Source organism: Cannabis sativa, chromosome 6, assembly GCF_029168945.1.
Source record: "Cannabis sativa cultivar Pink pepper isolate KNU-18-1 chromosome 6, ASM2916894v1, whole genome shotgun sequence".
Classification (NCBI taxonomy): domain Eukaryota; kingdom Viridiplantae; phylum Streptophyta; class Magnoliopsida; order Rosales; family Cannabaceae; genus Cannabis; species Cannabis sativa.
Window position 1 is genome coordinate 4,640,892 of NC_083606.1, and position 12,282 is coordinate 4,653,173.

The 12,282-nt window shown below is 33.9% G+C and overlaps 1 protein-coding gene across 1 annotated transcript; it reads left to right on the forward strand.

Annotated features, from left to right (window-relative positions):
• Positions 1-5,865: 5,865 nt before the first annotated feature.
• On the forward strand, positions 5,866-11,605 carry LOC115725457 (xylose isomerase). Its single transcript, XM_030654985.2, has 20 exons — positions 5,866-6,010; positions 6,652-6,735; positions 6,869-6,973; positions 7,643-7,717; positions 7,812-7,941; positions 8,031-8,122; positions 8,331-8,381; positions 8,494-8,570; positions 8,652-8,808; positions 8,900-8,951; positions 9,080-9,125; positions 9,203-9,258; positions 9,413-9,464; positions 9,567-9,646; positions 9,727-9,797; positions 9,893-9,933; positions 10,027-10,126; positions 10,229-10,300; positions 10,383-10,460; positions 11,449-11,605. The coding sequence occupies exons 2-20, from the start codon at positions 6,670-6,672 to the stop codon at positions 11,482-11,484; spliced, it is 1,437 nt and encodes a 478-aa protein (XP_030510845.1). The 5' UTR covers positions 5,866-6,010; positions 6,652-6,669; the 3' UTR covers positions 11,485-11,605.
• Positions 11,606-12,282: the final 677 nt, after the last annotated feature.

Below are 12,282 nucleotides of genomic sequence, written 5' to 3' on the forward strand. Positions count from 1 at the left end.
AAAAAATAGGAAAAGATTATGAGAAAAGAAAAGAAAAAGAAAAAAGAATTAAAGAAAAAGAATTTTTTTTATTTTTTATTTTTTAAAATATTTATTTAAGTGGACCAATAAAATTGTGCCCCGTATACACACTGTATACACGTAGACATTCCACTATGGCAGTTAACAGCTAAAAATAGATGAAAATGTTAAACTACTAACAGAACATGAGTTTAGAGGGTTTTACCACCAAAATTTTAGAATTGGGGGTTAGTTGCAATAAACTAAATACTTATGGAGGTTATGCCGCAAATTACTCTATATATTTTAGTTTTACCATGATGTGGATATTAATAGTCATTGACGGGAGCCTTTTGTCCTTTGATAAGATACAATTAATCTTTTCATGTCTGTTAAACTGATTGGATATATAGGTACAAGTTCATGAGGTTATGATTGGTTTTCAATCAATACGTGTTCTGAAGGATTTGAAGGATTATGTGGGATAGTTTATCAAGTCGGAGGATCCGAATAATTTTATTAGCGTGTGAATGGATTATTTATATATTTTGGTATTCATTAACATTGATCTACCTTTTGAATGCAAAATGGAGATCCTAAAAAATGGTAGAGATTTTTTTTTGGATTTATTTTTAATTTGAACGTGTTCCTACATTCTGTTTTACATGCGGTATTATCAGACACTCAGAATGAACTTGTGAAGGACTGTTTGATGCTCCTTTTGATCCAATAGTCAAGCCATATGCTCCCGGATGAGGGCCCATGGTAGAAGCACGAACCACTTAATTGGGTTGAAATGGTTGATTGGAGCGATGAGTTATGGAGGTGGGGTAGGGTCATTTGGCAGTGTTGTTATGAGAGGTGGTGGCGGTAGTAGAGAAGAGCTCCAGTGGGATGGTGTTTTGGGGATGACTTCGATCGGGGCAACCTATGGATGATTCTAATATGGAAATTGGGCAGTTTATGCATACTAAAAGTGGAAAGCAAGTTTCCATGCATGGAGCTAAGTTAGGGCCGATATTTTTGGGATATAATATCTCCAACAATGATGATTTAGATGGAGTTGGTGCTCAAAATAAGAAAAGTGGTGATGAGTTTGGGGAATTAAATTTTGTGGACCCTAAACAAAGGAAGTGTGCTATGGGTACCTCTTAGATAAAGTTCAATGGGTTGGTAAACACGATAGAAGAGGGAGAGCATGAAGTTAGTGGGCTGTCAAAGAACTTGAATAGGGTAGGCTCGGGATACCAAGCCCACCAAGGATTATGAGCATTTTTAACTAGAATTGTTGTGGGCTTGCGAGAACCCATAGACTATTCAATTCCTACGGGATATTACTATAAGCCCAATTTTGTGCTTCTTTGTGAGACACTTAGCAAAAAGATCCAGTTGTGATGGTTAAACGTAAGTTGGGGTTTAAAGGTTGTGTCGCAGTTGATTGTGTGGGTCGCAATAGGGGTATTGCATTTTTATGGCGGTTTGAGAGTGAGGTTGCCTTATTCATTATGTTGTTAATTATATTGATATGGTGATTTGTTAGATGGACAGGAGGAATTTCAACTTACGAGGTTGTATGGGGAGCCGAATAAAGGGTTGAGGAAGAATATGTGGGATTTAATTCGTAATCTTGCGAATTCTAAGTTCCATTGGTGTGTTATTGAAGATCTGAACAACATTGTTAGTCAGATTGATAAAAGGGGCAGAAATCCTTATACAAACTAGTTGCTAACGAGATTTTAAGAGGTGATTTAGAGTGTAATTTAATTGATTTGGATTTGATTGGGCATCCTTTCAAGGGAGAAGGGTCAGGGATATTTACTGAATGGATCAAGATCTGACTTGATAGAGAACTTATTACTCAAGGTTGGTTTGATTTATTTAATCTTGCTAAACTCTTTAATTTGGACATCTTAGTTTTGAAGTGGGGTTTGAGAAGATTCTCTATGCTTGTTTAGCTAGTACAACTTGATTAAAGTTAACAAAATTTCGGAATCCTAAACTACCTTCCACTTTATTACGACTAAAAAAATTCTAAGTCTTCCAATGTATTCCTGTGCCCATAACATTTGATCCCTACCAGAAACTATTCATCATTTTTTTCAATTTGATTAATTAATTTCTTAAGTAATTGAAAGCAACTCATATCATATGTAAGAATAGACTGTACCACAACCTAAAGTAGCACTTCTTTATAGAGATGGAAATTGGGCGGTTAATGTACGGGGAATGCAATCCCCGTCCCCATCCCCGCTGCCTATTTATATCCCCATCCCCGCCCCATCCCTGTCTAATAACCAACAGATTCGGGGTAGGGGAATACCCATCGGTTATGGGGAACACATCGGGTATCCATTAAGGTAAAATGAAAAAAAAAAATTAATTTAAAATAATTGAAAAAATAAATTAAACCAATATTCTCTCAAATATTTATTATGCATTCATAATTCATAAAAGATAAACCTACCTAAAAAAAGCATAACCTAGTAGAAAATAAAAACTAAATATGTCTCAAAGTTTGAAAAAAAAAACAAAAAAATCATAACTCAAGTATAGGATCATAGTCTCATACCTATCAAGCCTCCCAACAGATTAAAAAGTAAACAAAGATGAAATTAAGAATCGAGAAGAAAATATCTTTACACATGTAATCTACAATGATCATCAGTTCACTATCGTCATTAGATCTTCATAATTTAAGCATATGATATATAATTTTGATTATGGATGATAATCAAAATAATTTTGACTATCAATCATATCTATACTATATATATATATATGTTAAGAATAAAAAGAAAATTATATATAACTATATCGGGGTCGGATATGGCGCGGATAATATTATTCCCACCCCCACCCCCATCCCCGCTTCAGGTATTGAAATTGTCCCCCACCACCGCCCCATTAACCACCAAGACGGGGAATCCCCACCCCATTAGGGGCGGGTCCCCGCGGTATAAATTTCCATCTATACTTCTTTACCATCAATTGAGAAAAGCCTTTCTGGCCAAGAATTCAATAGCTTCCAAATCTAAAAGGGGTGCATTTTGTTTCGTCATCAGGGAGAATTTTTTAGTCTAATTTTTTTCTATGGTCGTCTATGTTGTACTTATTTAAGACATCTTACAAAATTTTGAAAAATACGAAAAAATGTAACCATCGAAAACAAAGGTTAAAACATTCTATTTCACACACGTATTAAATAAAAGTGTTACATGTGCAACAGGTTTTTTGAACCCAATTTTCAGCATAAATTTTTTTGAATTTCTCAAAATTTTACAAAATGTCTTAAATAATTATAGCGTCGATGACTACAGAAAAAAGTTAAGCTAAAAATTCTCTTAGATGCTTGTTTACTCGAAAAGTTGGCTTGATGACATGGACACTATTTTTGACACGTGGCATGAAGGAAACAACATTGGGGCCCACATCCCAAGATAGAGCAGTGTTACCTACACAGTGGGAGCACCCAAGTAAGCACCAAGATCCAGCAAAGTCGTTTTTGAGTGTTATCCTTGAACAAACAGGTCACCATAACCCTAAAAAGAACCATGAAGCTGAGGATATCACGTAGACATCCTGGGGCTCAACTTGGGTCCAACATTAATGCTAGGCGCCCATGTTGACATCATGTGCGCCATCTCGCATCAGTTTTGGTCCCTATCAACTTCGTATAGGAAATCTGCTTAGTCATTGTCCTTAGATACATGAGAGACATACCACAACCAAGTTTTAGACTTTGGAGATAAGTCTATGAGAAACGGCATCCAGTCATCAAGAATCCCTAATGGGCGCCCAAGTTGACATCTAGTTGATCTAGGCACACCATAGTTATGATTTAGGTTTTTGGGGACATCCTTGGACCCCGCTTCCTCAAATCCATCAAGGAATAATGCTAGGACATGATATTTCATCAATGACATCCCGAAGAAGCCCATCCACACTATGGGCACCTAAGTTGACATTCTAACATGGGCACTAATTTCGTTTCAACGGGCAACACTTGTGCAAATTTGACGAAATTAAAATTTGTGGAGCACTTTTCACCAAAAAGAAGATTGAGCATCAAAGAGACTGATTTCATAGATTCCCCCCCCCCCCCTCTCCCACCTGGGCACCCAATGCATGTCCCAAGACCACTATAGGTGACCAAGTTGACGTATCTCAACCTTGGGCACCCCTAGACTTCTTTATAGAGAAATTTTTTGGGGATTTCCTTTATTTTCGCCCAGTAGGAAGATACAAGTGCTTTTGAAAAGAAAACGAAGCCATGTAGGCCCCATATGAAAAGATGGGCGCCCAAGGTGATAGCACCCCAATCACTAGGCGCCTAGGTTGACGTAGCCTCACTTTTGGTGGTTCTGTCGATCCGATTGCAATTCTACCTCGAGCATTCTTCTTGTTTTGCTCCAAAAACAAGATATGAGACTTAGAATTAAGAGAAAATTCCGTTCGAGTAGAGAGTTATCCCTTAGGCATCACCGGGCGCCAGTGTGCAAGCACACTGGGCGCCCAAGTTGACATTGGCCTGGGGCTCAGTGTTCTGTCCTTCAAACAATAGTTCTGCTCTAGGCATTAGTCTTTTTTGCCCCCAAAATAAGATTTGGATGCTCCTGTAAGTCAATATCTCATGTACACGTGTCATATGCAAGTCCATCGACATCCACGTGCACTAGTGATCACCCAAGTGTCCCTATCTGTCACTAGTGATTCATCGGGCATCACCCGTGCATAATCTCCAAAATAACTTCCCCAAGGTCAAAAGGATAGCTATAACATCATTCAAGCATCTCAAAATATGGCTAAAGCCCAAGAAACTAATTTATGGGTGCATAGGTTAACGCTTACGTCAACGTGGGCGCCCAAAAGTTAGCTTGATCTTGCAATGCCCTTTTCAGTTGTGCACACTACTCAGTAAAATGGCCATAATTCTCTCAATTTTTGTCCAAATGATGCGATTCAAGTGGCCAATTAAAGCTCTTTTCAAGACGGATCTAGTGCGTCTCACACCCTCACCGCAATTCTGACGATTAGGACCTCAAAATTTACTTGCGATCTCGTGCAAGATTTCTCAGCGAATTTAGTGCGATTTTTCTATTATTTTATTTTAATTTAATTGGACATCATTCCCTATAAAAGGAGAGCTCTCCTAGGTCATTATTCACACTTTCCATCCTCTCTACAAGATCATAGCTTCTGTCTCTTCACACTTTCTCTCTTTTAGAAATTGTGAAGTAAAGCTAAACTTAATTATTTTTCCTTGAGTTCTCTTATAAGATAATTATTTTGTGATAATGTAACTTCATTACCATCACGAAATGAAAAGTAAACTATTATAAATTGTGGTATTCTCTCTTTAATTATTATTTTTTCTGTTTACAGCTATCGCTTATCAGATGATACGAAATTGACTATTTTTTAACGTCAACAATACCAAAATAAGTTGAGATGCATAGTTAAATTTTTTTTAAGTGGTTCATTCTATATATTTTGTAAAATATAACAAAATTTTTATATAAAAATTGTTAAAATGCACTAATGTCTAATGCCTTCCTCGATATCATATAGCTAACTATTCTTAAAACGACACTTATTAAAGATTTTTTATATTTTGGAAGCCAAACCGTATCAATAAATAATGATTGTAACAACTGGTGACTTTATCATATTATCCCATTCAAGATACGTTTGGAGTCAAATGTCTTATATACCCCTCTTCATTATCCTCTACAAAAACAAACTACGCCAAAAGCTAATGAGTTAAAAAGGTAAATTCATATCCGAGAGACACTTGTCCTCGTTTGGTTGCCCCACGTGTAGTACGACGTTATCACCTTCATTTAACAAACATATATTTATTTTATTTAATAATTAAATTAATTTGTTTAGCTTTTTAATCCTAATTTTCCGCTATTATTAGAAAAATAAGCTATTATATATAACATACACAGTGGCTTTGACTAGTCACCTTTGTATTCGTTCTAATCGCCATTGTTGCCTTTCTCACTCTGTAAGTCTCAGCTTTCTTCTTTTCTTTCGAGTTCTTTTGCCTTTTCTCTTTTGGGTTTTGTTTATTGCTGTGTTATCTGCTTATTTTTGAACCCTTTTCTGGGATCATTATTCTGTATTTATATATATGTATAAATATGTGTTTTTTTTTTTAAGATTGAGATGACAGAAGGAGAATAAAAAAGAAAACTTTTCGTGTGATTGTTGATTGAATGTGTAAACCGATGTTAATATCTGTTAGGTTCATTCTGAATTTTCCAAAATTTGTTCATGTAATTTCATGCTCAAATTTTTGGGCTTGGTTTTTTTTTTGTTCAAGAATGAAAATTGGTTTATTAATTTAGTTGGTGTTTTGTAACACTTTTGTTTTTAAACTTTTTAATCATCAAAGGAAAATTTTTGTTTTTAAAATTTTGTTTTTGAAAAACAAAAATGTGTCCACAATGTATAAATACATGAATGGAAAAAGGAAACACTTTTCTTATATCCATGTCTTTTGCTCTATATTGTGGATCAGTAATTATGGGTTTATCTTTGTTAGATAAGATTGATTTTAGATGATGTAAAGAAAGATTGCATTTTTATTACTCTGGCTTATTGATTATTTGATGGATGATTATGATCATTTATCATGTTTTGCAGAATTATTTGTGAGTGACAATGAAAATGAAGCCTGCAGAGATATGTATGGTTCTGCTTTGTTTGAGTGTGCTGACCTTTGGAGTGGTAAAAAGAAATCTTACATTAAGATACATACATATTTTTTTTTTCTTCCTTTTGAAGTGGTTTTGATTTTTGAGATTGTTTGTCTCTTATTCATTCTTTTTGTGTTATTTGTTTGTGGCTTTCTTCAATTCAGATTGGTGGTCCACAAACATGCCCTGCTAATTTGGAAAGTGATTGTAATGATTCTGGTGAATGGAAAGGAGAATTTTTCCCAGAAATTCCAAAAATTAAGTATGAGGTAAGATTATGTTAAGTTTCAATTGTATCATGGGACCTATAGGGTTCGTTTGGTATTAAGTGAGATTGTATTGTATTAGTATTATTTAATACAATATTATATTTGGTATTGACTTCTATTAATAGGTTATGTAGAGTTATTATATATTTTCAATAAACTCGACTCCAACACCAACTTCGGATCCTGGTCCGGGTCTGGGTGTCTCGGGTCTGACGTTTGGTCTTGGTCTCGGGTCTGGGTCAAGTCCCGAGTCAGGTCCCGTGCCCTGGGTCCGGGTCCAGGCCCCTAGATTCGGGTCGGAGATTGGGGTTTTGTAAATATTATAATTCAAGTTAATACAGACCATTTGTTATGTATTAAATAATATAACTTACATTGTATTAAAAATTTTTGTCGTAATAATTAATACAATACATTGTTTTATCCAAATATAGTGTTATTTATTATTTAATACAATACAACCCTTATACGGCTTACCAAACATGCCCTTAGTGATATGTAATTATACAATAAGACATTCTATGAAAGTTAAACCTTTATTTTAATGGCTATTGATAAAAAGTACCATTGTTTGAAGTTGGCAATGCTCAGTTTCTGAAATTTACTATGAAGTTGTTCCTTTCTACAAATGAAATTTACATGTGCTGACCATATAATCCTAATTTTCAGGGCCCTTCTAGCAAGAACCCGCTTGCGTTTAAGTGGTTTAATGCCGAAGAAGTTATACTAGGAAAGAAAATGAAGGTTAGACTATCTCTTTCTCTAACTTATTTTCTTGTGTAATGTTTCAATTTAGTAAGATAACAACATTTTCTAACCTTTCCAATTCCTGTTACAGGATTGGTTTCGATTCAGTGTAGCATTTTGGCACACATTCCGTGGAACTGGAGCTGATCCATTTGGTGCACCAACTAAATCTTGGCCTTGGGAGGATGGAACAAACTCATTGGCTATGGCAAAACGAAGAAGTAAGACTAAATATTCATTTTGTGTTGGAATTAACAAATGTGCAGTATGAAGTTCTAAGAATCATGTTTTACTTGAATAAAAATTGCAGTGCGAGCCAACTTTGAGTTCATCGACAAGCTTGGAGTTGATTTGTGGTGTTTCCACGACAGAGATATTGCCCCCGATGGGAAAACTCTCGAGGTGAGTAACCTTTTAGACTCTTTCGATTTGTCATGTCTATGCCAGTGATCGTTTACCTTATAGAGAAAAATATACGAGTTAAAAGTTTCTGTTTTCTTTTCTCTCTGAATTATAAGGCAATGAAATAAGAAAACATTGGTTCGATGTCTTTTTCGTAATGATTCATTAGTTGTGGAAAACAATTCATTGATGTGTTGTGTTGTTTCAGGAAAGTAATGCTAACTTGGATGAAGTGGTGGCACTTGCTAAGGAACTTCAGGTAATTTTACCTTAGAAATATCCTGTGTATTTCCATGCATAGATTTCCTCATTAAATGTGACCTCTTTAATGATGATAATTTACATTCATCTTGCGCTCATTGACTGTACAGGGTTCTAAAGTTCACCCTTTGTGGGGTACGGCTCAGCTGTTTATGCATCCTCGCTACATGCACGGTGGTGCCACCAGGTAATCTGCAAACGGTGCTATTATGGTACTATGTTTATTTGACTCTCTATTCTAAATACTAACTTTGTGAATGTTGTACAGTTCTGAATTAGGCGTATATGCATATGCTGCTGCCCAAGTGAAGAAAGCTATAGAGGTCACACATTATTTGGGAGGAGAAAATTATGTATTTTGGGGCGGTCGTGAAGGTTACCAGAGTCTCTTGAACACCGACATGGGACGAGAACTTGATCATATGGTGCGCTCATGTCATAAAATTTTCCTACAATTTGTGGCCTTATTTTTATAGATATCAGTTCTGAGTATGCAGTTTATTTTTTGACTCGCAGGCAAGATTTCTTGAAGCCGCTGTTGCCTACAAGAAGAAAATTGGATTCAACGGTACATTGTAGTCGCCTAACCTGTTTTGTTTTCTATTTCATAAAGAGTTCCGATAAGTAGTCTGTTATTTTTACCGAGCTAAAGTTTCTACTGGGAACTTATATTTTTTCATCTGTTGTGCTATTTAGGGACAATGCTGATTGAACCCAAGCCCCAAGAACCTACTAAACATCAGTATGTCTATTACCTGTTTACTTTCATCTATGATTTTTTTCCCTCACTATGTTCACATGGCGATATTATTATCTCAGGTACGACTGGGACGCTGCAACATCAGCAAATTTCTTGCGAAAATATGGCCTTATAGGTGATCTTTCTTTCTAACCATCTCTTATAATTTATATGAACATCTCAATGCATTTATTCAGTTTACCATACTATACTCATGAATCACATAACTAGAATATGAGATTGCACCATTTAATTTTTCAACCAAGAACTAACTCTCATTGTTTTTGTAGGAGAATTCAAACTCAACATTGAGTGCAACCATGCAACTCTATCAGGTCACAGGTATAATCGTGTTTTACGTTAAATAAAATCGTAATTTCAACTTCTCCGTAGATGAAAATGTGTACTTATTCTTCAAAATTATGTAAATTTTTCGCTCTGCAGTTGTCATCACGAGGTCGAAACTGCAAGACTCAATGGTATATTGGGAAATATCGATGCAAACACAGGCGATCCTCAAGTTGGTATGTCACAGTTTGTTTTCCCTAATATGTAAACAGTAACAGAAGTTGTAATTTGTAACATGAAATTTGTTTCGATACAGGTTGGGATACAGATGAGTTTCTTACAGATATTGGGGAGGCTACCAAGGTGATGCTCAGTGTTGTGAAAAATGTAAGAAAATCTTCTCTATCGATTTCTTTTTCAACCTCAAATGTGTTCTCTAAAAACTTGTTAGTGAATCTAACTATATTTTTCAAATTTCACAGGGAGGATTAGCACCAGGGGGATTCAACTTCGACGCAAAACTGTTCGTTCTCTTCTTTTCTTATGATTTGTACTTTACATGATTATGGATGTCATGAATGCCTCTTAATTTTTGTTTTCGATTTGTTACTGTTAGACGAAGAGAGAGCACCGATGTTGAGGACCTATTTATTGCTCACATTAGCGGAATGGATACACTTGCCCGTGGACTTCGAAATGTTGCCAAGATTATTGAGGTTGCATGTCTATGTTCCTTTCTCTTCCTTTTTTCTTATTTTTGTGTCTACAAAAATTTGTTTTTCAATATGCTCTCTTTTTCTTTTTGGCCTGTGAATTAGGATGGTTCTCTTAACGAGCTTGTTCGAGAAAGGTACTCGAGTTTCGACTCTGAAATTGGGGCTCTAATTGAGGTAAGTGACTCCTAAAGTGTTCTATTTGTGCTTATGTTTTAACTTTTAAACTCATTGTAACATGTATTGCCTCTTTCCATAGGCTGGCAAAGCAGATTTCGAATTTCTCGAGAAGAAAGCCATCGAATGGGGTGAACCGAAAGTTCCATCTGCTAAGCAGGTAATTTAGAAAATCTCTGAGAAGTATTAATTACCATGGACAAGTCAAATTCATTAGTCTAACTTAAAAATAAGTAGAAAAAGTAGTTTAAGTATTAACATTTTCATGTAGTGAAAAGTTCATCTGAGGGTGTTCAAAACATAATCATCTTCAAATTGAGATTAAGTTCATTGCTAACACCATCAACTTATCCTTAGAAACAATTCCAAGGGAGAAATTAATTTTTTTACCACGCTTTCACCAAATCTATCAATTTTGATTGCGACTAATACTCGTTCGTTAAAGTATTCGTGCAAGTATGGTAAAATAGGAATCAAAATCTCTTGTTGAAAAGTGGTATTTCATACCGTGTTAAACCAATCTAAATTTGACATAGATTAATTTTTTATTTATTAAAAAATTAAACTTTTAATTGAGTCAACAAAAATAGTTAGCATATTTAATATAAATTAAGTTAGTTGATTTGTTAGAATTAGATTGGTTTAACACAATATAGGATACTATTTTTAACGGAAATCTTGATTAGGTAAAATAGTTGTTTAATCCCATGTTGCTCCTCCAACCTACTTCTCAATTTCCAAAGAGAAAAAGGTTTGAAGATCAAGTTTCAAAATGAGAGTATTGGTTGGAAATTACATAATCATATACTAGAAATTTACACTCAATCCACACAAATTAGTTAATGAAAACTTTAATAACCAACATGGTCATTCAAGATCATAAGTTTACTTATATTATTATGTTGTTCTTTTCAATTTTTTTTTATTTGTAAGTTGAGCAAATTACCTGTATATTACTTGTATAGCTATGTACTTTTGAGTTTGGTTTCATATATTTAATTTTAATGTACTTTTGTTCAGCAAAAATTTTAATGTACTTTTCGGGTCTACTTTTGGTCTAAAGTACATAACGGTATTTGTTCCCGAGTGGAACAAGTTTGTTCATGATTTTAAAGTGTTTAACTAACCAATCTGTTATGGTGGCGCAGGAATTGGCGGAGATGATTTTCCAATCGGCTCTGTAAATAAATGGAGATGAAGATGGAGACGGAGATGAATTACATAAAGTTTTATTTTTCTTTCTTGTTTTAGAAAAACAAAAACTATTTAGTAATAAAATTTAGTGTCCCAACTTTCTTGGTTTAAGTTTCTTTTTAATACATTTGTAGTTTTCATAGTTAAAAATATTACTCTTTCTTTTTAGTTTAAGATTAGTTTATCACCATCATTGTCTTACCGAAGACTTAAATTTGAGTTTAGGATATTAAACTTAAATAAAATTTCAAATTAAAAGGCTAGGGATACTTAGTGTTCATTTAATCTCATCCGTACTATTTTTTTTTTATATAGTTCATTCGATCTCTACTAAGTGTAGATTTTATATTTTAGACTCAATTCAATCTGCATAATAGTTTAAATTCAATTTAACAGTTCAAAAAAAATTATTTAATATTTTTTAAAAAATATTTTTTATATAACTAACAATAAAATAAAAGTAACTATTGTTATTTTATAACTTCAATAATAAATTAAAATAAATAAAATAACAAATAATAAATTCAAAGGAAAAGATTTATATATATAAAAATAGAATATACATTTGATTTAATAAGTTTTCAAATATATTTGTATTATATGTATTAGATTTTTAAATTATTAATTCTTTTTATATTAAAATAGTAATTATATATAATTTTTTTTATAAATGTGTGTAGATTAGATTTGATCGAGTTGAATTATATTAGTTATTTTATGAACATTAGTATTTACTCTATTTTACACTAATTTAACCAAATTATCCTTAAACCAAATTTATATAATAG

Bases quoted from the DNA above. Each gene is read 5' to 3' on its own strand.
- LOC115725457 (XM_030654985.2), top strand. From the start codon at position 6,670: ATGAAAATGAAGCCTGCAGAGATATGTATGGTTCTGCTTTGTTTGAGT. The intron at 7,718-7,811 runs GTTAGACTATCT...TTCCTGTTACAG, and splicing joins TACTAGGAAAGAAAATGAAG to GATTGGTTTCGATTCAGTGT. The intron at 9,647-9,726 runs GTATGTCACAGT...GTTTCGATACAG, and splicing joins CACAGGCGATCCTCAAGTTG to GTTGGGATACAGATGAGTTT.